The following is a 25,827-nucleotide window of genomic DNA, read 5'->3' as shown; positions in this document are numbered from 1 at the left end:
TAAATTGTAGACCTGGTTGCAAATTTATTTCAATTTGTCCATCCAAGAACATGTACATGCATACTTGGTTACATTATGTGACCTGCTGTTCCAAGAAACTCACGAGTCTATGCAAATTGAATAACGGCTATCCAGCAAGTATGGAAAGCACCAACTAAAAGAAGAGACATACGAAACGTAATAGTAATAAAAAGAAATGCTGACCAATCGAGACGTGTGATATGTTCACAGAGACAATGACAAATGTGATCACAAACCACAGTTATTTTTCAGAAGCTGTAGCTATGCTTTAAGGGTCTGACATTGAAGTTAAACTGGCATTCTAGGAAGCACACACAAATAGCATTATATGCTACACCCAACAGGCACATCTTGTATTAAAAGTAACACAATTAACGAGTAAAAGTAACGAGCCTAGGATATTATCAGTAAGAGTACCCCTTATGCACACCTGTTTAATTTCAAAATGCAGTAAGCAGAGTTATGCCTACATGTAATCTCTGTAACATTATGCGACTCAAAAAATGGCACAAATGGAAAAACAAGGCCTACGCCATATTTGTGTGTGTTTCCTCATGTGGACACTGCACACTAACTAAACCTTTCACGGAGAACATCGGGTTAAGTAGGTGGTGGTCAACATGACGTATTCACAAGAAACAGATGCAATGGCACATGCAAATGTAGGCACTACATAATAACTGTACAAAAACACACCTTCAGAAAGAAATGGAGGTTAAAACTATGCGTGCACAACGCATTTTTGCTCTCCAGTATCGTATATCAATATATACATACCATAAAAAACTTTGTGACACATTTCTGTTGCAGTGCTTTTCTAAAACCTACAAAAACAATTATCGGCTCTAGTATTGTCACCAAGAGGAAAATTACCGAGCTTGTGTGCCAATAACGGACATTGAATATATGAGAAGGAAATGTTGTGGTGGGGTTACGACAGTAATGTACACGCTCAGACCTCAAGTACACGCCAGCCAAGCTCAGCTGCGCAAATGTGGTAAATATTCTGACTATATTAATACGTAGTTGTAATGGTGCCTCAACTGCTGGCTTCTCCTCGTTTGCCGTTTTTCTTGAAATCCTTGGTCTCTTGCCACGTTTCAAATTGATGCTCCGTACTACCTTTGCTAAAGACTTTTTCTCTCTCTCTTTTTACATTGCTGTAAAACAAGTTCTCAACTATTCTTGAGAAGGACAAGTGCAGTGCAGGTAGCAAGAAGTCAGAGCAGTGGAATGGAGGTCGTTATTGAAAGAAGACTGTGACGCCGTCCCTTAAACTCAAAAAGGAACACATAAAATAAATGCAGAATGTTAGCTGCAGCAACAAAATGGGCATAAATAATGGCTTGGCCTAGCCTTCATTGTAGAGATGAAGCTTTAACCTAAAGTACTCTACAGACCTCTACTTGGAGTGCATCCCCTCGAAACAAATGCGCTACAATTTGGTAAACGCCATCGTACGAGCGAAGCGCACGCAACAGCGGGGATCAGTTCACGTCACATACTTGATTTGTTCTCAACTACTTGCCTAGTCTTGGTTTGGGAATGGGAAATCAACTGAAAGTGTGACAGTGAAAAAAAGAAGCCCGGCACTGAGCTGGTAGTTGAGAAGCATTGTGTCGTTTAGAATAAGGCTCTTGCAGTGTTGCAGCAAGAAAGAACCGTCAACAAAAGTGTGATGGGGCTCAGTTGGTGTGGCTCTCAAAATATTTGTAAGTAGGGTTTTCATAGCCATTGATCTGCATGTTAGCCACATGTCTCTCTTCTGGGCTGGCTGTCTGGTCCACCTCAACAAAGCCCTGGCTCTGTGGGGAGCGTTGGGCGTGACGACGCAGAAGGACCACTCCAACTATCATCGCTGTGAGCAGGGCCACTCCAGCAAATGCCAGGGTTATGTACACACTGCCATTCCACTTGAACTTCTGCATGCCCTCTTTGTGGATTGAATAGCCCTGCAGAATAGGTAGAGTTGCATTATTGGGGTATAGAGGAAAAGGAAGCAGCTCCTTATTGTTAGAGTGCTGTGCTGCTCGGAATTGCCTGATCCGTGACCCATGTTCTGTTACAAAATGAAACCCGCAACCTGCATATTTTTTTTTAAAATCCCATCTGCGCCCTAGCAGTGACCAGAGGAATCACAGGCGTGAGCTGTGAGTACTCCCCAAGGCTGTCCCTGATAGGTTATGGGTTAGGTAGGGCCAGACTTTTTAACGTTATACTCGATTACACACAACATTGCCCCCTCCCCTTCCATTCAAATAAACAAAAACACGGTTTGGTCTATTTCCCCGAAAACTGCTGGGTCAAGGGGATCCGAAGTCATTATAACTAACACAGAAAAATGTGTTGTAAATGTATAAATATGCTCATACAAACTGTCAAAACAGAGACCCTGCTGCCTTTTAGGTGCATGGACTAAATATTGATACTCTGTCTACTGCTGTCATGTGTATTATGCCGTATAAACTGAACATTTACACCTGATTCAATCCGATTCAACCAGAATTGGGTTGGGTCAGGTTCAGTTCAACCCTTCATCCAAACTATAGAAGCAAAATATAACCCAGTATTTACCCACCGACGGTGCTGAAAAATATAACCCGAAAATGTCTTGCCCTAGTTATGTGCTGTTGTACACACTGACCACGTTATTAGTATGTGTAACAAAGCAAGGGTGCAGCTTTTCCTCTTTTTGGAACATGTCTTCTTTCCTACGTCCACCTGCACCCGCAGGAAGGTTATGCAGGACTCTACTACTGTTGCTTGGGAACATAGCATTAAACAAATCTAACCAGAACTTTTATAAAAACTGACTCTCTTCTTTCCACAGGTGTGAAGTCTGCGCATGTCACTGGCCCTTAGTCAGTTCAAGCACTGTTCGATAAAGGAAAATGTGGAGCAATAAAGCGACGCACTTACAGCTTCGTTTTGGTGGAAAAGATGATTCTGCACGTGGGCCACCTTTGGAGTTGGGAGCTGTTCATGGCTAATTGCATTGCTCAGAGGTCCACCAAAGGCCTTGCTAGTGGTAGAAGGAGCTGTGGACTTGGGCATCACGCTTTCATCCTCCATGGACTCTGAGTCAAACTCCCGTTCCAAATGACCACCGTGGTTTGCCTCTACACGTTTCTTTTCCTCTTGCATCTCCTTCAGCTGCTGACGCCGCTCAGCTTCAGCCTTGTGTTGGCGATCACGTTCTAGAAAGGTAATACAGTTGACTGTCATTAATTCAAACAAGACTGCCTGGTAGTGCCTGACCACGCACCAGCCCAGAGGTGCGCGGCTGCTGCAGACGTGTCAGGGACGTGTTTGCCTATTAGTGAAGTTTCCTTATTACTTGTAAGGCATTCCTTACAGAGATAATAATTGTGCCAGAGGAAAGACGAGCAAGGAACGAATCTCCGTAATGGCGCGTAGAAACAGTACAGAACGACTCTACTTGAAGGAGCATGGAAATGATTGGAATAAAATATGACGGGAGAAGTAGAAATTACGATACTGAGCCCTGTGATACATATTCGCACAAAAAGTTTGAGCATAGCGCGCAATCCTGGAGCGCGAGGGAGCCTTGAATCTCGCGGCAGAAATGCCCCCTCACTCTGCTGCCAGCCGCTGACGTCATATGGCCGCACCGTCTCTTTCTTTCTTTTTTGTGATTTCTCCGGCATCGCGGCGCCGGCAAGCCGACCGAACAGGAAGCGTTGTTCTTCATCGGACGTCGTGGAAAGGACAGGTGATGAACTGAACACTCTTCAGGCGACACGTCTGCTCTTCTTGACGAAACGTTTTATGGAGTTGGAGCCTAAGCTCCGCCAGCTTCGATTTCGCCACACGAATGTACCGGAGGCTGGTAAGTGATGCTGCTAAGTGTGAACGAACATTCGAATTGAAATATAGTGCTTCTTCTTGGTTACAAATGCATAGTCATGAAGACGCGGCGCAGTGACCAGTGTTTTCACTTGAAGAGGTCGTGGACCATCAACATCATGACTTCTCCGTGTTGTGGTCAACACTATGGGCTCTGGACCGCATGGACACTGGCATCTCTGAGGCGAAAGAGCGGACCGACGAATGCATAGCTGTGTAACATTGCGTTTACCATATCTTACTGATACCAGGAGCACAACGTCTCCACAAGCACAACATGGATACCAAAATAAAGTCGGTAGAGTTCATCTGCTCGTGATCTGTGGGAAACCCCAAAACACATGGCCAAATAAGCATTTTCTTTTTTGAATGGTCATACATAGCATACAACAATGGCACATGGAGTAAATCTCCAACTGACAGGAATGTATTTAGTCGTATCATATATATATGCTGCACACACAGGCACAATACTGTTCACTAATTAACGACACCTCAGCACAATCGGAACAGAAACCGCAACCGCGTACGATCCACCTCAACCCGGGACGTCATGGCAACACAGAGGCCTAGCCACACCTTTTATACTGCCCGCAGTCTTGTTTTATGCAAAACGTACGAGACAAATCATGTAAAAACGCAAGTGAATGTCAAACGCAAATAAATAGCAACAGCGTCTCAGTCTGTAAGTCGGCACGATTCCGGAGCTAGCAGACGATTCTGGCGGGGAGCGGACGCTTCGGGCAGCCAATGAAGTGCTCGGTCGCCTTACGTCACCACACGCCAGACTCAACTTTGGGGAGACTGTCGCCGCGGAGCGCATTCTTGCAAACTAATTTTCTCAGGAAATTCGCGCTTTTCGAAGGAAATATTTTGTGTGACAGTTTATGAAGGCAGTATGTTCATATCAAGCGGTGAAAAAATATATGTTCCAAATTATTTCCATGCTCCTGTAAGCTACGTTCCCACTTCCAGTCGGCTGCTCTTGGAGTGGGGAATGGTGAACGGAACAAAAGATTGGTTTTGGGTACAACAAACTGCGACAATTCGCTGATCCATCTTCCTTGCAAGTAGATTTTCTGTGTTGTTCCGTTTGCTTTTGGTTTCTGGGAGCCTAGTAGCCCCAACCGGGTAGGTACCTGGACCGCACTCTGTCTCCGTCTCTACTGTCACTTGTAAGTTGTAATAAAGTTTGATAAAACCCTGTTACTGATGCCTGTGTGTCCTGCGTACATGATTCATCAAAGAACTGCTCCTGCAGGACCACATTGAACAGACCACATTAGGTCGCATAAAAATAGACCACATTTGGACCACAATGAAATATCATCCTGTGTGACCTCAACCAATGGGAACATAGAGGACCACCTGAATGAGATCTAATAAGGCTGGACTGAATGAGAACCACCGTTATAATCACATATGGGGTGATCCTTGTGGATCCCGTTCTTTCACTTTTTTAATAAGGATACAAACAAATAAAATCGCTAAAACAGTGCTAAGAAGAATAAGGACGACACAGGACGCACGCACTACACTTTCAACAAAGGCGGCGTCCTTATTGTTTTTAGCTCTGTTTTAGCAATTTTATTATGTGTGACCAACAGGCTCAAATTGGTACTTTATCACAAACAATGTTGTCAGAGTCACGTCTGACGAAACGAATGCAGGTGAGCATAATGGATTATTTTCTGCCCAGAGATGTTTTCGTGCTAGCCTGTATGCAGAATGTGGGCGAGCCTCCCATATTCGTGGCATCGCGTGCACCACGACCCTGCTGCAAGGCCTGGCGAGCCATGACGTGCCTCCGATGCAGATAATACGCGCCTAGCCCTTCGTTCAGTAAGACTCCCTTTAGTTCGAAGTCCCCTCTATTCTAACAAATCCTCAGTCCCGTTCAAGTTCATATTTATGGTATTGCACTATACTTTGGTGACACAAGTAGAAATGACACACTTTGTTTTGCTTTTCTCAATAGATGTTCGCTGACGGAATGCCATTCAAAAGAAACAAAGAAACATTGGCAATGTTGCAGTAGTGCAGGATGCGGAGGTGAAGAGTGTGTCAGTAATGATGAGATCAAACTGGATGGTATGCATCACATTAGTGGAGGCATCGCAATTTATTACAGAGGCACTCCTGTACACTGAGCAGAGCGGGCCTGCTAAATACGTACAGTCAACCCTCGATTTATGAACACCCTCGGTTCCCCGAAAAATCGTTCATAAATCGAGGGAATTCATAAATCGAAGGTTCATAAATCGAGGGTTGACTGTATATACTTTCATGGCTTCACCTGGGAACATCTTTTTTGAAATTCCGCGTTTGCATAAATTCCGTGTTTGAGCTGCTAAGTGGTGTACAGATGTGGACAGATGGAGTGATGGAAAGCAGGAAGACAGATGTACAGAGATGGACAGATGGAAAGCAGGAAGGAGTGGGGGGACAGAGGGAACATGGGAACATCGCGTCTTCCTTTAGTAATGGTGCGCATGATTAGAGCCTCATATTTTAGGGTTAAATTTGGTAAAACCTGTTTTTAATTTAGCAATAGACTAACGTCCCACAATTTTCATGTGCTTCCCTGGCTTCCAGAAGGATTCCAATCACTGTAAGCGAGCAAGCGCTCTCACAACAATTCTTGTATTGAGGGCACATGTATATGCATTTTAATGGGCAAGCTCGTGGGAACCAGCAATTTCATCATAACATCAGAGTCCTCATTATGCTGAAGATCGTAATAAACAAGCTTGGCTGTACGTGCAGTAAGCACATACAGCACGTACTACTGTATCACATGAGTAAGCTTGACTGCATAATCTGCAATTATTTTACCTTTCTGCCTTTTATCAATTTCCTCCTGGTAACGATCCAAGATGGCTTCGTCTGAGAGCGCAGCCGAGTCTGATGTGAGCCCTCGCAGACTGTGCCACAGGGTCAACATGCGATCTCTGATTTTATCTGCCACTGATGGGACCTTGTCAAGCATAGCGATGCTCTGATTGGCCACCTGCAAATATCGCGTGTAAGACATAACCACATTTTTTGTCAATCTTAATGGCTGAATGTTTCAGTTATAAATCCAGTATGTGTCTCACAACCATCTTTGATTTGAGACTGGAAGTCGAAGCAGTCAATCAAAAGATATTTCCATAACTGGCAATACATCGTGCTTAAACTTGTGCATGAATCCATGGTGTTGTATATTCATTAATTGAGCAGTAGCTGGGAACACACAGATTAATTTGAACTATCCATAAGGCCCCGGGTTTTCCGCGATTCCGCGAAATATTTCGGAATCTCGAATTCATCGCGGAATCCTTCGTTTCACACGGAATTTCATGAAATTCCTTATTTTTAGGGGTGTGCGGATATTCCAGTTCTCGAATTCAAACCAAATATCAATCATTCAAAGTATTTCATTTGCGAATCGAATAGCTAATATTATTCGGATTTCCGAACATCGGACTATTCGAACGACACCTCTCGAAAGTGGGCCTCACCTGAAGCTTCCATGCATGAGGTGAAGCCTGCTTTACGAAACCGCCCATGCTGCAGGACCAGAACAGACATACTGTAGTTTAGTTTAAGATAACGTTAGCCCAAGTTTATTGTGTATACTTCGCCTGAGGAAGTGGCGGCGTCCCTCCCGTGTGCAGTTTAGCGGTGGTAGTGGGGGACCTTGATTTAATGTCTGGGAGTTTGCCTTTAAAGACTCTTAAATAATGCCTACAGCCGAGAAACAAAAAGGGTGTCCTGTAGCTTCCACGGGGCATGTATTGTAAGCGCCTTCCTATAAAGTTCTTACAATGTAATGCTGAGCCACAACAGTGCTTTGAATCTGTAATTTTATGAAATATTTTTGTTCCCACACTATGCAAGAAAATAACGTGTTTCCCATTTCAAGCAGCCGTTGACTGCTTGCCGCAGAGAATTGCGGAATTTACAAGTCTGTGCCGCAGAATTTTGAATTTTCCGCAGCAGAAAACCAGGGGCCTTAGCTATCCCCAAGAATGACTACAATTTTGCACAGTTGTTGCTGGAAGGTGGGGCTTGTATGTAGCAGAAAGGAAACGCCAGAGCAGACATCTCTCTGACCTTCTATCGCGAATGGGGACACATAAGGTTGATGTTGAAAAAACAAAAACAAAAAGAAACCCAAGAACGTAGCTCCCATGTTCTTTTTTACTTGCATTTTGCCCTTTGCAAAGGTGCTGAAGATGATAGCTTCCGATTGTGATGACGTAGATATTTTCAACAAACAAACAAGATCCAAAAGACAGATACAACAGAGGACCCAGAGCTTGATCGCGGTTGTGTGAGCAGCAACATCGTAAAGGGAAGAGATAACAAAAAGGGGGAGGCAAGAGAATGACTTGAAATGTGTAAGTAGATTTTACGTACAAATGAAAGTTAATATGTATAAGTGAATGAATGAGTGAAATGAAATGAAGTTGATCAATGCGAATTTCATTTACAAATTTCTCCATACTACAAAGCAAGACTGATGGCACAAACCTGCTGCAAATTGTTCAGGTGCTCTAAGAGGGATCCCTTTTCTTGTACTGCTTGCTTGCCATTGGAGCTGAGAAGGTGACGATAGTGGTGCAGGGTGTGAGTACGGTCCTTCTCCAGGGCGCGCAGCAATTTCTCCAGACATTTTTCGATTTTCTTGGTCTGAAGACCAGTGAAAGCAGTGAATAGCAGTTAGCAATCCAGTCAACAGTTAACTTATGGCAGGTATCGAAGGCAGAAGTTTGTTCCCAAAGAAGCTATCTTGTGCAAGAAATGCACTGCGTTCTTGTGCATTCCCACTCATCCTTATAACAGTGGGAATGGGAACAGTGGGATTGTGTATTGCACACAACATGAAAGCAAAGCCAAGACTTCGTGTGAGCATTGGTGGAGCTCACTTGTTGTGTACTGCGTGTGAACTTTGCAGCCAGATGTGCCACGTTTTTCTTTTCTTCCTTCTTCCACGTTCTGTTCCTTCCCCTGAACACTACTGTATGCTGATCGCTCGATGCAATTATCATTAGGGGCTCCATGTGTTCTTGTTACAGGGTGCTAATCACGTATTGGAAAACGTAGAAGCTGAAGACACTTATGTGGAAGGCTCATCTACAGGATGCACATGACCTTTTAGTGAATGCATGAGAACATTACACAAACTAAGCATTTAACTGGCTTCATGAAGTGAAGCCAAGAAGATGTAACATAGCATCAACAACCAGGAGCCATATGAACAGGTTTTTCTCCAAGAATGCTTGAAGAATGCAAATAACGATCCTCTCATCTGTATTTCAACAAGATTTTTGTTTCAAAATGGAACTTCAATGAGTCACAGCACCAGAAGCTTCTCATTAGCTGATACTGAGAATGTTGGAGATAGAGGAAGACATCAATTTCTTTCTTTAAAGGAAGGGAAGGGAGGGATGGTTCATAACAGTCTCTTATTTGTCAAGCTGTCCATCAGGAATAACAAAAAATATTTTTGCTGTGTATGTCACTCCGCAATCAAATTTACAAAGAAAAAAAGTCAGAGAAAGCTACCGCCGATGGCTGACACGATCCGCACATGATGGTGCAAGTCCTGTGTCTTTTTTCTTTCTTTCTTCTCAGCTCAAACAAATTGCTCATACCTGCTTGAGTTGCACCAGCCTATGTCACAAGTCGCATACCGTGGGAGTAAGCTACGAGTCACGACGTACCCTTCTCCTTCCCTCATTCTCTGATACGCTCTTTCCGAGAGTGGAGGATTTTTCAGTAGTGTGCATAACAGATGGCCTCGCATGTGTTACAGGTTACCTGTGCTTGTCATTCTTTTGCCACAGGAGCTTGTTATACTCATTTCAGAATATGCAGCAGCCAAAAAAAAAAAGGAAGATATTGGAGGTCACCTCAGTTCCCCTTTAAGCAACAGCCCCAGCTTCAGAAAAACTGAATTCTTGAGAGAATTGCACCCTGATATAATACCAGATCGCATATATTGCACCATCGCATAATTTGTGCACCCCTAGTTTGGCATGAAGAACTCCAAGAAAATAAACTGTGTAATTTGGGCACCACACCTTCGCAACGACGTGGTTTTCTACAACCACATGGTTTTTGCAACACTGTTAGTGGTATTGAAGTTACTGTGGTGCTTTTGTTTGATTTGCGCCCATGTTTGGATGATGGTCCACTGACGTGATGGACTGTTACTCTAACTGCAAAACAAACGCGGATAGAAACGCTGGACAAACACGCTATGAACTTACAACACAACATGACAAAGTTGGCAAACATAGTGTGCTTTTGGTTATCAGTGTGCGACTAGTGGCGCCTTCCAGTAGCGTCGCTGTGTCTTACTGTACTTCACCGGTACGATGAGCGGTAGAGGGCCCTGCATTTTGCCTCTCGACCGTCACTGGTTCTGGGGTAGGTGAGTAGTTCTCTTGCACTTGCGCAATGCAGTGTCGATATTGGCAATGCGGCGTCAATATCGGCTCTACCAGGAGCCTATATGATCGGCATACTCAATATTTTGTAATTTTGCATCGTTTGAATATCTTTACGAACGTTCCCGCGCAATTTGCGCCCCCAACTTTTCAGACTTTTTGGACAAAAAAAGTGCACAAATTATGCACGTATATACGGTAATTCACACGCAGTGTTGGTGTACCTTGGGTGGTGCCTGTTCCAGAGCTTTTGTGTAACAGTCCATAGCAGACTTTTTCCTCATGTTGATAATGGTAAGGACCCTCTGCTGATGCATGGCAGAAAGTTGGCGCTTCTCAGCTGCTCCTTCTTCCTCTAATGCCTCTACGGTCTTCTGAAACCTCTGGAAAGCAAGGACACTTTCAGTTTTGTGCTTCAACTACGGGTGCTCGTAAATCACCCTGCCACTCACCGCACTCATTTTCTTTCTGAACTCCTCAGCTCCCTTAGGGTCCTTCTGTTTCATCTGTTGATAATGTTCTTCCAGTTCACTCCACTCTTTCATAACCTGTACCGGGACAACTTCTATTGAATTACTTCTTTCATGGCCGTACTAATGCTCTTCCTAATACTACCCACAAGCAGAGATGGTGTGAGATATGGGTAAATGTTTGCCATAATAACAAAAACACATCAAAAGTCAAAACTACGCTATGACCAAACAAAAAACTAGGGGTGTGCGAATATTTGAGTTTGAATCGAATATCAATCACTTGAAGTATTCGATGTGCGAACTGAATACCCAATACTCGGTTTTCCAAATACAGCCAACCCTCGATTTATGAACACCCTTCGTTCCTCGAAAATTCGTTCATAAATCAAGGGATTCATAACTCGAGGTGCAAGGTACGCGGAAGAGAAACGGGCTGAAACACGACAGGAAATGCACGAGATTACGTTTATTTATTTATTTGAAATACTCTGTAATCATGCTCTGCACCATACATTCTGCTGTGTTTATCCTGTTCAGAAGAGACGATAGAAATCTGGCACTTGACTCGTCCACCCGGTCCTTGAAGTACCGTATCGCACTGTGGATGTGATTCCACGCTGAGCGAGCAGTCCTCCTTGTTATCTTCACTATCACTATGATCACTCTCGGCACCATCATTTGACAACTGCACTAGAGCACCATCATCAAGCGGCTCACATATGTGTTCACCGTCAGCACTGTCGCTTCTGGTAATTATTGTGGCTATGGGACGCTACACAGGTGCTTGACGTTCATTCTTTGTTCATCTTTATTGACGTGATCCCAGTATGTCCCCGTACATAAATCGAGGTCAGAACACATGTGTTCTGCGGTTCGTTCCCCGAAAATCCGTTCACATCATATCGGAGGTTCATAAACCAAGGGAGAAATACATATGAAAAATTTGGTTCCTTGTCACACTGTTCATAAACTGAGGGAATTCGTAAATTGAGGGTTCATAAAACGAGGGTTGACTGTATTAGACTATTCGCCGAATATAAACCACACCTCTCCGAAAGTGGGCTTCACCTAATGCCTCCCTGCATGAGGTGAAGCCTGCTCTACAAAATTGCTAGTGCTGCAGGAACAACAGAGGCAGACTGTTGTTTACCTTAAGATAACGTTAGTCGAAGTTTATTGTGCCTACTTCGCCTGAGAAAGGCGTGGCGTCCCTCCCACATGCACTTTAGCGGTGCCGGCGGGGAATTTTGATACGATGTCTGGGACGTTGCCTCTAAAAGTTAAGACCCCTTAAGTAATGCCTACAGCCTAGGAACAAAAAGGGTGTCTTAACGATGTCCCTTATGTTCAAAATTTCAGCAACGCAGCTTACTCAGTAAAGAAGCTAAAGGACGTTCACGGCAAAGCTGAGGCAGGACGTCAATTTGTTTATTTCACAAGTGACCTATGAATGTTCAGAAACAATTACAGTCTCATCTGTGTAACACGACGCTGCCCGACATCAAATTTTGAAATCAAGATAATTACCCAGTAAGTACTCACCTGAAAAGCAGGAAACACTATCATGTAACATTAAAGAATAGGTGCTCCCCACAAAAGAATTACATGTGTCTCTTGTAACAGTTAATGCCAGAAAAATTACACTAAAGACATGGGCTAGAAATTGCAAACTTTTAGTGTGAAAGGCACATATTGTAAAGGTTGCACGACTATTTGATATTCGATTCAGTATCCGGCATTCCACCACCATCACCACCCCAATTCGATTCGACTTCAAATATTTGGATTCGCACACCACCTACAAAAAACACATTAAGCACTGCTGTTCTGCATCTTGTGTTCATCTCAAGTGTGAGAAGCACTCCAAGCTCAGCTTCTCCATTCGTGGGTATGGCCCACCAGCTTTCTTGCATTTATGCCATTTTTTCAGTAATATACCAGAGTCAAAATCCTGTCCCAAATCATGTTTTACTTGACTGCAACCTATAACCTGTTATTCAAAAATGTGTATGTACTTTTGGCTTCGTGGAGCCTATTATTATAATTTAACAAATTTTTGTATGTATTGGTTTAAGTATGAGCAGCATGTAAAGATTATCCCCTCCTTTTCATTCTTAAACACCCAATGATCCATTCATCCCAATCTATGCCAGAGCTAAGCAGCCTTTCAACAAAATATGAGACAAGCCAAAACGCAAGCATTCCTAGCCTTCTGATGAGTTGCTTGGGTTGCAACAAGATTTTGCAAGTTTTCAACCAATCCTGCAGTAAGCCTCCACACAAGATGTTGTAGTCCAAATTACATTTCATATTCAAGAGGGACAGAGGGCTTCTTACCTTGGTGACTTTTTCCCTGTGACCCTCTTCAAGTGTACGCTGAGCTTCTTTAAAAGATTCATGCTCATGCTTGCTGTCAAAATGACTGAAGTAGAATTCCACAGGGCGCTCAGTTGTAGTGGTTGTTGGAAGTGCTGTAGTAGTTTCTTCCGCATCTTCATCGCTGTAGTCATCATCATAATAATAGTCTGCGTCTTCACTAGAGGCATCACTGCTCTTGTCTTCATCCTTTGATGTCCGACTAGGCTTATCTGAAATCACAAGTATGCCTGAATGATTAACTTGTGTAATGCTATCCAGGAAACAGATTATGATTGCCACGTTCACTCTACACAAAATTGTAGTGCTCCGTTTTTGTGTGCGAAAGCAGCTGCATGAGTACCTTAGCAAACAGTACGATTTTTGGAGCTTTGTTTTACTGTTACAGATTCTGTCTTCCACCTGCAGTCCCATTCACGAATTTGAATTGTAAAGTATTTTAGAAGAACGTGTTATGCCATCTCTTTACTTCATAATGTAGCTATTACAAAATTTTATACATTACGGCTTTATATGAAAACTAATAATGACGCACCTTCTTTTGGACAGCAGACAAACTCTACACCCGAGAATATGTCCACACCACAGGGCAGGAGCATAGCGAAGCTGCGCAGCCGCATGCTCCGTGCCTGGCAACTGTGGGCTGCAGTTCGGTTCCACTGGTCAAAGCTCTGGCAGACACTCTGGTTGTGAATGTGGTCGAAGAGGCAGTGCTCAGGAACAAGCAGAGCGTCACTCTGGAATGGCCCTTCCAGACAGCGGAATGGTTTCACCCAGTGCGTGCCCTTGCAACGCTTTTGTCCCACCTTACACCAGCCACTGATCTTGAAATAATGCATGTTCTCTACGATGTTGCGGATGTCACGCTTGGGGTACACCTGCAGGTGCGACAACAACCTTGTTGTCACCATGGCAACTCACTTCTCAACTCAACATCCATGTAGGCTTATCCCTTTCACAGCTTCAGCTTTCATCACACACACAAAAAAAAAAAAAAAAATAAAAAAGAGAGAGAAAACAAACAAACAAAAAAGAAACAGAGAAGTCAACAGCCTCTGCAGAACAAAAGCTGCAGGCTGCATGACAGTAGAAAGACAAAATAGTGAAACCTCCCTATGTGAGACACTCAGGTGCAAACAATACATGAATTAGGGAGCTGTGCGAGACACAGAAACTGAGTGTGAAACATTTTTAAGCTACGCTCCGACTATGTCAAGGAATACCCTGACTTCGAGATGTTCGCATCGTCGGGTGATCGCAATAGTGATGTCGTCTGCAAGTACAGTCACATAAGAGTAAGCACCGCAAACAGAAAAGGTGCATCTAAGAATTACTGAACACCTCAACTCTCAACGCCACATCCAAATGAAGAATCCACGGGTAGACACAGGTAAGTAATTCATTGTACAACACACATTATTTTAATTTTGTATGTAATGTAAGATTTGTACTTTGTATCATCAGTCATAACGCATAATACTAACAGCAAAGGTGTGTTGCAGGTCATTCCCACCAGAAGGGCTCTCTGGCGGACTGCATCACTCGTGATCGCAAACAAAAGGATGATGCTGATGACATCGCACACCGGTTCTGCCACGCTCTTTAGTGTACCACTCATTCCATAAATCGCAATGTTTTTCCCAAATTTTGGATACTAACTGAACCCTACAAAATAAACTCAGAAAAACTCAAATTTAACGGAAAATAATAAACTCCGAAAAACAACCTCCAAATTTGCCCCAAAATAAGCTCGGAAAACGCGGAACCCTACTTGTTACCCTTATGCTATCACCAAAGGCTGCAGTCTCATACCCATCGTGCTGCAATAGATTCTCCGCAGGCTCCTCCAGACAGCCCAAAGCTGCTCTCTTTTTCTCAAGCATCAATTCCACAAGCTTTCGCTATGGCGTTTCAGTACAGGCTATGGGACACTTCCTCAAGGGCTTTGGTGGGGTAGCGCAAACGCTACACGCAAATGAACGGTAGAGCAAATGCTACAAACGAAATTGAACACAAGTGGTAACGCCAAAGCAGGGTAACGACGTAGACTGACAAGGGAGTACAGTAACCACCCGAAAAAGGTCTGCAGATTATCTCGGGGAGAGAAAAATACGAAGGCATGAAAAAGTTTGTCTTGTCTCGGGCCTTTCCACCACGAAGGCGGGCAGGCTAGGACTGAGGAAACCAAGACCACATTTTTGTACGGCGTAGCCCTGTCCCACTTCCAAGACAGGGAGGTGCTCAACATAGGAAATTCACTCCCCATATATTTTCAACAGTTCATGTTCTCCGACCTAGGAAGTTGGTCGAATTGGGAGGCTTTACTGCACAAATCTAGATTCATCGTCTACAAATAATTTACAATCTTTACGATACAAATTCTGATTATCTTTCTGCGGCACCGCCCTATTCTGAACGTACACGCCATCCCCATACATTGTTTGTTCCCCTATCACGGACGGAGTATCATAAAAACTCGCCCCTGTTGTCAGGTGTACGGGATTGGAACATGCTTCCGTCAGACGTTTTCCAAGGCGGCGGACAAGCACGATTTGTTAACATGTGCGAGGAGCTGTATCTCTTTTAATGTATTTACGCATGTGCGTACAAATAATTAAGTATGCTGTGTTGTTTCTCGAAATAGGTTGTAAGAATGAAAGAATGTTCGTTTTTTGTTCTCTTAGTGACCTTTGTTACTGTGCAATTGCCCTCTTTTGGTGTAACCCTCCCCCCTTATTTAATGCCTTACGGCCCTTAAGGTAATAAAACGAAACGAAACGAAATATACGATGAATATCCCAATGCTATAGACACAGCTTTTGTCACAGCAGCAAGTTTCGTCACTTCAAGTAGGATTTTCTACGCTAAGTGATGCATGCAAGTTAGTCAAAGTCCAAGAACGTGTTGCATGTGTCGGCATGACATAGGCATTGCCAATTCAGGCTCACATAAGAAAATCGTGCTACTTGCACGAGAAAAACTTGCAATACCCATTTGCAATCATATTCAAAATAGTGGTGTGGTGTACATGCAGTTTACATACCCACGCACCACACACATGCATTCTGGTGATCTGAAGCATAGTGATACGTACCTTCCGACAGTACTCCAAGATCTCGAGCCTCTCCTTGGTGCACACAGCCTTGGGGTCAGGGTCTGACACCCATCGTTGGCCTTCAGTCAGGTACTGGTTGTGTACCTTGCCATGGTCACACAGCAAAGCCACCATGGGCTGAAAGTGACCCAGGTCGGGGTCCACACTTCCAGCCACTGACTGCAAGTCAGAAACATCACTATAGCATCATTCTGTGTACCAAAAAGATGTAATACAATGCACTGTGCATAATGATTGTGTGCATGTTACACATTTCTTCAAGATCTAGGGCCCATTCTTCTCCACTGCCCACACTATCAACATTCCCGAATCGTACTCACCGGATCCCTTAACGAGCTGGACTCTCGCCCCCCCCCCCCCCTCTCTCTCACAAAATTGCTTGGTCCCTGGCCACATCCAACCCACCAATGCTCTCTTTACCTTTCCAGATACCATAGGACATCCATATTGTGAAGGGTTCATGATTTCACTCCTCGCATCACCACCAGCAATGGGGTAGAGTATCGCCCCTGGTGATGAAACTCCCCATTCATCATCTCAAGATAAAGTTTGTTGTTGTTGTTAGACATTTCTTGTGCAAAAGTTCCCAAGCTACATAGAGCAACAGCATGTTTCAACACGTTTCAGATATGTACTCCGAATCCGAGGCAGAGATAGCGGATCAGGGATGTTATTGGACTGAAACCTCCAAAAGCCCGGGACAATATGTGGGTTCTGCAGGACTCCTGCTCAGAGGTGAGGAGGTAGGATTATGTGACTGAAACATTGCTGTAACTATGACCCTGCTTTAGGGAGGCTTCAAAGGTGGGAGGTGCAATTATTATTTCTTATGCACACAGAAGAAGTGGATGTTGTATTGAGATACCATGTTTCCTGGTGCATAACTCATGCATTATACATAGTAAAAAGTGTCTAAGAGCTGTGCGCCATGTGCAGTGGTCATGCTCAGGAAATATATAAAAAAGCAAGCCGAGGTAGTGAAGTGGGAACGGTGAGCTAATGGTAGGCCCAAGAAGTAAGAGACGTCCTTGTGGTCTCGGTGATTCTGAATTCATTTCAGATGGCTACCACTACTGAGAAGGAGACAGAGAGAAGGGCAAGGAGATCGAGATCTACTATTACAATGACATTGTCATATCAGACCTCAATGTCTCGGGACGCTGTGATGGATGTAATCACATACGCGATGCAAGGACTTTAATTAGTGTGGAGACTAACAGTGACAGAGTTTACGGTTTGTGTGCACTGTTTGCGCTGCTACCTTCACCTCCGTGGTGTATTTCACTAATTTTTGAAAGGGGGGGGGGGGGGTATATGCAGGACATTATGGTATATCTTTGGGTAACCTTGACCATATAAAAAAAAGCTTCAACAGAAGAAATTAATCAAAAGAATAACAAGCAAGACAAGATGCTGATGTAAATACATTAGCATGTTGTGTTCAGCACCTGCTTGGGGATTTTGGCTGAGAGACACATATGCCTCTCCATGTTGAAAACAAGCACATGAGACGAGGATGGTCTTGCATTGTCATCATCTTTATCTTCAACACTTATATTTGGCTCAGACCACTGAAACAGCATTATGTTCAGTTAGTCAGTTAATCCACTGCATACAAAACAATACATTCCTACATTCCTGACAGGGGTGCATCTGAAACCTTGCTTTAGGGGTGGGTCCTTGTCGGAATGCGTAGCGGGGGAGGGGGAAACCTAATGATTTGGAGGGTGCGGGGGTAGCCCCCTGGATCCGCCACTGCTTCCTGATAATCTTGCTTGCTTAACTCCGAATGACAAACATAAATGAAGCAAGCAAGTACTTTTCAGCTGTGCTCCAAAAACGTACAAGGTGTGGGAATCTTGTGCACAATAAATCAGTCCATACATGTGAAATGTCCAAACAGTGGCATAGTCAGGAGGGGGGGTGTCAAACCCCCCTCAAATTGTACCACTGGTAGTGCATTTGGTAGAGTGAAACGAGGGTGAAATCCCTGCCCCCACGTAAAGTGCCCACAGAACCCCTCCACAATATTTTTCTGGCTGCACCACTGTGCCCAAAGGCTTGTTGGCCAAACTATTCTTATTTTCTCTGCAGTTTGTGAAGCATGCCTCAGTGTGACCTGAACCTCTGCGACAGTACGGCTTCAGTTGTGGTGCTTGTGTGTAACACATACTAAGTTTAGCCTTGTGGAAGGTTACAAAAAGGGAGAACCAGGCGAGCCTAAACCTTCCAGTCTTGGTGTAATCAAACTCAGTCATGTCAAAAAGGGATCTTGATAGGCTACAAAGCAAAACGGTAGTCAATAAAAACTAGGTCAAAATCACTTCCGCATACTAAGCATTGCCACTGATATCATTTCAGTGGGTATGTCTGCTCCTTATGAGGAGGAAGATGCAGTAATGAAAGTGGATTGTTAAAGGGTGTAAGAATCTGCCACCTTTTACTTTTACTCAATATTTTACATACATAGTACATTCTTCATATTATCTGGGTTTCCTATATTTTGTACAAAAGTTAAATATAAAGAATATGTCAGAAACAGCCTGCAGACTCCATGGTTGCCGGATTATGGTACCTACTCTGGTATATGTTGTATCATTTGTTGTGTTTCAAATCCCTTGCATCACTGTCACGTTTCCATACTTCAAACGAATGACTTCCTGAATGCAATACTTTTTTCTAGAGACGAACAATGCAGCATTGATTGCAGATTTTTTTTTATCAAAGTGAGGCAATCTTTTTCTGAGGCAAAGGATATACTGCATTTCAACAAGCACAAGGAGAGAGAGAGAGGTGTATGTTGTATTGCATCATGTATATTACCATTTATGCTATGCCGGAGTGCCATACACTGCGGTGATTTTACACTCAATATGCCATGCAAACTTGACCAATTGTGATGTGATGCATAAAATACGAGGTACACACTTACAAAAGGGGAACAAACGAGTTTTACATCCCCCTTGCGTGCCTCATCAAGGAAAGTATGGCCTTCGTGTGTCATTTAGGGCAGGTGTTTTCTTTCTGGTGCATGTGTATGAGAATGCTTTTCATTCATAGGGCTAAAGGGTGTCTCATCTATAGTGCTTTCGAGGTGCTTCCTGGCTTTATTGTATCCACTGCACCACGCGACTTTTGTGAAACACAGGAAATGCGACATGGGATATCCCTATCGCGAATACAGACATAACTAAAGGGATCGTATTGCAACACTCGGGTGATCGTATGCTCTTCTGTAATTTACATGCCGAAGCAGTATCCGAGTTATCGATCAATGTGAAGCACAAGAACGTACGCAGCAAATGCCATGCCACATGAATGCCGAACCAACACTGACATTCTAGTTTATAAAATGATGTGCACGTAGTGAATGTATAAAAGACATTTCAGCTTATTCGGACACTTCTGAACAATCTGTACAATTTGTCCCAGATTGCAAAGTGTAAAAGCTACATACGAGCGAGCAGGTGCGGCACATTTTATATGTGTCACTTTTTTTTCTCTCCTTTCATGTCTTATTTGTGCAAGAAGTGCGACAGTCGTCTGCACTTTACGCTTTCTTCTTTTACTGGTCCAACAAAGCAACGCCATGGTTATAAATATTTTATTTGGCGCGAGAATACTCTAACAAAAGGCATACTGCTCATTGCACCTCCTATTTTATGGCTGACCGATCCTTTGGCCTAACTTCTATCCTTAACAGCACTACATTACGGCTGTCGCTTGGGTGTTGTGAAGTCATTGTCGCAACGATAAATTGAGCCCAATCACTTTCAGTGAGATAACTTCCACGAACCGAACAGGTCGCCCAGCTATCAAATAGGAACCCATGGGATACCGCAGTGTATTGACGGCCGCCCACCCTAAAAATGGACGATATAAATATTACCACATACCTCAACGTAGGCTGCGGCTCCACACAAACACAGGTAAAGAGATAAACACGTAATTGTCGTCGTGAAATGTCCCATATTTGCGAGCAGAAAACTGCAGAAATCAATTATTTCTGAGTCACTGCTAATTCCACCGCAACCGCTGCAATGCGAGGACGCCTTCGCGACGCGAGTGCAAGGTCCGCTCTGATTGGTTACGACTCGCAAATCGCACACCCAAAAGGCTTATTGCAAGTTGTGTCGACGGGAGCCAGTCTCCCACGCGCCTGCGCAATACCTCCACGTAAGGAATGAACGTGCAGACGTAAATCTGTGCGTGCGCTAAATTGGTGACCTTGCGGGTTCGCCGCTTGCAGTTCAATGAAAATTCTCAAGTGTGATTGTGGTGATTTCATTTGCAACTGACACAAGTGGTAGCGGTCGGAACAATATGCAGCACGAGTACAATTTGCCCTACTGCAGAGAGAGACATGTCATTAATATTTGACAGTTCTGTGTTTGAAGAAGCGTGTAGGTTACAGTTTTTTGCAGGCTTTGATGCGAGAACGCGACCCTATGTTTTGCGACACAACGCAGCACGTTGGAAGTTTAATTTGCCTTTTTTGTGTGTGCTGCCGTGCGCGCGCGAGAACCGTCTGCTAGAGCTTTTGGCGCTTGGTGCTGCGCTGAACTTTGACGCCGGCGCCGCCATCTTAAAAGAGGCCGATATCCCCGTGGATATCCCCGAAGGACGTCCGCAGAAGCTGGGTGAAGAATGTTCACATACTTTTAACACGACCACTTGCGCAAGTGGCCATGCTTTTACGCTGCAACGCTCTCACGGAGATACTAAGCACTCACATTTTCATGACACTGTAATAGCATTTTGTAAAATGTGTCGTACGATAACATCCCAGCCGAAAGATTCCTCTCAGCAAATCACACAAAACGAATACAAAGAAACTGTGTGCAATAGATAAAAATGCCATCAACAACCGCAAAACTAAGTAAACATGTAAACTAAATAAACATGTACCGAAGACGAATCATGTGCCAGTACGCCACATTTTCCCCGCCATTTCAGAATCGACTTACCAGGCGAAGAACCAGACGGGTTAAAATGCGATCACTTTTGTGCCAAACTGGCTTAAAGGAGCATGAAAGGCACAGCGAATATACAGGGTAGCTAGCTATAAAAGTTCACCCAACTCCCAACATGGTTTCTATCTTGATTGTTTTCCCATAGGGATTTGGAGGTGTTTGGTTGTAACCTTGTATTGCGAGGTTGAGTCCGTCTGAAATTAACAACGATTAAACGTGCCAATTAGTGTTCCACACGGACACAGGAATTTTCCACCTGCATCGAGTAATTGGTGAGTACAACACGCCGGCATGCGTAAACTTTCATGGGCAGCTACCCTGTATATATATTTCTACCGCTTGACATGAACAAAATATCTTCAGGAGCTGTCACGCAAAAGATTTCCTTTGCGAAGCGCGCGTTTGCCGAAAAAATTGGTTTACAAAAGTGCGCGCAGCGACAACGATTTCTCCAACTTCTTCCGGCGTATTGTGACGTCAGATCGTCCGAGCACTCTTATTGGTTGCCGCGAATCGTCTGCTACGGCGCGGGAGCATGGCGAACGGTCGACAACTCTGCGTAGGCGCGGGACGGGAGGCGCCAAATACGATCGCAGAAAAGAAGAAAGAAGGCGGCGCGCCTCGTTATTGGAGGGATTACGTGACGTCACAGACTTGAATCCGAGGGAAGGAGTTTTTCTGACCCGCGAGATCGAACGCTCTCTTGCGCACCAGGACTGCGCGCTGCGCTGTACCTTTCGTGCAAATAGGTGTCCCAGGACCTGTAATCCTAATTTGTACTCCTCACATACTTTTTGTTAGTTCTTCCATATGTAGTACGAGCGTCAATGAAAGGAGAGAAATTGTGTTGGCGAGTTGATATTGCATACATTATAACCGGCCCCATGACCACCAGTGGTTTAAAACAAAAACGACAAGACTAGTCTGACCTAAAATAGAACTTCTTGAAGGCAATGACAAGTCCAAACAGATCAGTGGCGGATCCAGGGGGGCGGGGGGGCGGTTGGCCGATCGCCCCCCAAAACATCAGGTTATACATTGGTTTCCCCCTCTACCCTCCCCGGTTACGCGCGTCGACAAAGAACCCCCGCCCGCGAAGTGAGGGTCTGGATCCGTACGCAACCAGCAACCCTGAACATGCGAAGCCATTCGTGGATCCAAATATCGTAAATTGGCGTCACGGAAGGGTATATTCTTGTCACACACGTACACAATCGGGTTTCATAAAGTAAACGCAATCCTCCACAGTAAGTTTCTAGTGCGTAAAGCAGATCCCATTGGCGTTACGTGCAACTGAAAGACACATCAAGAGGGTGTTGAAATTCCATGGGGGGACCCGCGTATCTGCTGTTCTTTTTGGCCATTTTTTTGTGTCGTCTATTTTGGAGTGATTTTGGGCTGTTTCGTGGGTATTTTGGGAGCGTTGTATTTTTGGGGATGTATGGAGTGTGGGGATGTTGGAGAAATTCCTGCTAAACTGCTTGCCGTAGTCGGCCACGCTCAGGGGTGCAACATCACGTCTATCGCAGGGATCGCGCGTCCTGGGCCGACTTCACGGGGAACTGTGCCGACATCTGTCTAAGAGCGTCTGAAGAAAACCCAGGAAAACACCCCGGACAGCACAGCTGGCGCCCGGTTTTGAATCCGGGTGCTAAACCCGCGCGGTGGGGGGAGTAATGTCGAAATAGGGTTGCCGTTGTTGACAACAGGCGAGTGGGCATCGTCAGTTCGTCACGACTGTAGCCAAAGAAAAAAAAAGCCAGTGAAGGGGTAGTACGATTCCTTCCCCGTGTCTCTCGGTCTACTGAGAGTTTGGTCCGTTGTGGTGTTCGGTGATCAGGGCTGGTTCCCAAAGGTGACGTCCGACAGGCAAAGTACTCAACAACAACAGGAATTATTCACACTATTTACAACAAGAGCAAACTGACTTATGACTGGCTGGTGACCACAAACCCGGCAGGGAGGAAGAGTAACGACCAGGTCCCAGACCTTCTGGTAGTTTAAGCCCCCGCTCGAGCTGCTTAAAATCAGCGTGCGCCAACTTAAATAGCCCAAAATTTTCACGTCCCAATGGGAACGTTTACAAGAAAACAGAACTATCCACTTAGTTGGCAAAATGAAATAGGTTAGTCACGTGATTATGACGTCGAGAACTCCACCCCCACTCAATGTTAATCTAATAATCCCGTCCGCCATCTTGAACACGACGTAGTTTCCACAGTGCTTGGTGATGAAGGGATTGACCACGAAGAAGAAGTCGCCATGAGGGTCACCACGTCGGCACTCGAGGTCGGCCAGACGGAGCGTAAGCCATACACACAACATCTAGTACCCGTGTGTCCTTGTGCAGCAAGCCTGCTCCTCTTCTGCGTCGTTAATATGCACACCTCTTACATGGGTGAAGGTGAGGTATGTACAGGATGAATACAACCAGGTGAAACTGTGAACCGTGGTAAAACTAATGAAACAGAAGTACACCGTGGATGGGAGGTACGCCAGAGGGGTCATTGCCCAAGGTCCGTTTCCTGACGAGGTTACGGGTTTTGTAGATCGTTCTGCACAATAACCTCCGGGTTATAGGACGTTCGCCAATGTGCCAGTCCTGGAGTGTGCGAGCTAGGTTTCCCGCATAGTGTTGTATTCGCGACATTCCTTCAGTATATGTTCGATGGTTTCTGGTTGATGACATTGACCGCAGCTGACACCATCCCTAGACCCGATCTTGCATAGTTGCAAGTTGGGGAACGCAGACCCTGTGCAAAAGCTATGGAGCCTGGGGGCTTAATCACTTGCACGCGTTAGGAGCTAACGAGGGGCGGCGCACTCGTCGAGAAGGGCACGTGATAAAACACCTGCACGGCGCTCTTCGCGCGATACGTGAAGGGCGTAGTATACGTCACGCGCAATGTGTCACGTGCCCATCTTTTTGAATTTCCCGCACGCCTTTTTGAATTTCCCGCCGCTCGTTAGCTCATAACGACCGTAACGACGATGAAGCGATTAAGCTTTGACTCGGGGGAGGCCTTTCATGGGAAGAAAGGGTCGGTGATTTTGCATGATGTCTCGTATCACAGAGTGACGCACTTCAACTATAACAGCAGGCGTCGTCAAGAACTGGTAGGGAAGGGGTGCAGCTGTGATGTGCTGAGGACGCTAACTGGATAATTTTATGCTGGGCACATGATCTTCTGACACAACCGACTAAGGTGCTGCCGCACATAGGGTTCATCACGCTGCATAGGGCACTTCTCGAGTTCGTAAGTAAAACCGCCTTAACTATTCCTCTCACTTGGACCGCAGCAGCTGCGTGTAAAAGCCAGAAATTCGGCAGTCGTAGAGGATATCGGGTATCGTACTGATGTCCCTTGCCAGGCCAAGTTCATTGATGGGATGTTGTATGCACTAGTAGTGCTTCTGGCAAGGGCGTCAATGGGGCCATCGGTGAACACCAAAGTATGCGACTGGTAGGTGTCAGATATCAGGTTTTCTGTCGCCATCCTGGCTACCAGGGGCTGAATTCTCTCCTTTCCCGTAAACCTGGAACGTGAAGTGGCAACGGGTACGAGCTACCATTGCGGCCTATGTAGACTAGCAGTGTGCCGATGTGTGCTCCCACTCGGGGATTTTCCCAGCAACCCCTTACGCCCCCTAAAAGTCATGCAACATCCCCAAAATATCGACCAGAAAGGCCAAAAAATGCGCCACAAAAGCAGCAGTCATGGGCGTCACCCCCCCCCCTCTCCCCGAGGGCCCCCCGCCCCGAGATGAAAATCCTGGGAATAGCTCTGCCCCTACTGTAGGCCAGAGAGCTGGGGGCGCGAGCAGACCAGTCAGGCGGCATAGGGATGTGTGTATCCCTGGTTGGAGGTCGGTGAAAAGGGAACTCTTGCTTCTGGACGTTTGCCACGTTATCAAAGAGCCCTCAGAGCTCCGAGCGGATACTGACGGGATTTTCCCTAGCTTCCAGATAGGTTTGGGTGATACTACCCAAGCAGCACACCATCACTTGTCCAATATAGGTCCAACACTGGCAGCCAATATAAATTACATTGGTCCAATATTGGCCGTGCAACTCGGTCCGATATTGTGCCAATGGAATTGCCAATATTGGTGGTGGTGGTGGTGGTGGTGATGTTGAAAGGGCTTGCCGTTGTCGGCCTCACGTATGTGGGCAACGTCACGACTGACGCCCTGGGGAAATGTGCGTCCTGGGCCGACTTCAAGGGGAACTGTGCCGACATATGTCTGAAAGCGTCTGAGGAAAACCCATTGCCAATATTGGTCCAATGTTGCAAGCCTGTGGTGAGCCAATGAAAAATATGAATGATCTGTAGCCATAGTAACTGCCACGCCATGCAGTGCAGTCTAGTAACCGCTAACTAAAACTAGACTGCAGTCTAGCTTTAATTGGTTTTAATATAGCACAACAACAGGAACGCATCACATTACAAATAATTATTTTTTCTTTAGTTTCTTTTGTTATATTTCTTATGTAGATACTCAAACTTTGCCATCGGTGCCACGCGGTGGTGATGTAGTAAGATAGTAGTAAGATTCAGGTC

General features: G+C 45.0%; 1 protein-coding gene across 1 annotated transcript; it reads right to left on the bottom strand.

Moving 5' to 3' along the window:
• LOC135385654 (amyloid-beta-like protein) lies at window positions 1–20,403 on the bottom strand. The gene is made up of 10 exons (XM_064615106.1): window positions 20,189–20,403; window positions 16,272–16,451; window positions 13,713–14,055; window positions 13,139–13,389; window positions 10,781–10,876; window positions 10,553–10,711; window positions 8,407–8,565; window positions 6,724–6,898; window positions 2,941–3,218; window positions 1–1,973 (listed from the first exon to the last, which is right to left on the bottom strand). Exons 1-10 carry the CDS (start codon window positions 20,261–20,263, stop codon window positions 1,707–1,709), a joined length of 1,983 nt encoding a protein of 660 aa, XP_064471176.1. The 5' UTR covers window positions 20,264–20,403; the 3' UTR covers window positions 1–1,706.
• Window positions 20,404–25,827: the final 5,424 nt, after the last annotated feature.

Source organism: Ornithodoros turicata, chromosome 2 (genome assembly GCF_037126465.1).
Source record: "Ornithodoros turicata isolate Travis chromosome 2, ASM3712646v1, whole genome shotgun sequence".
Lineage (NCBI taxonomy): Eukaryota > Metazoa > Arthropoda > Arachnida > Ixodida > Argasidae > Ornithodoros > Ornithodoros turicata.
This window is presented reverse-complemented; position numbering and strand designations above follow the sequence as displayed.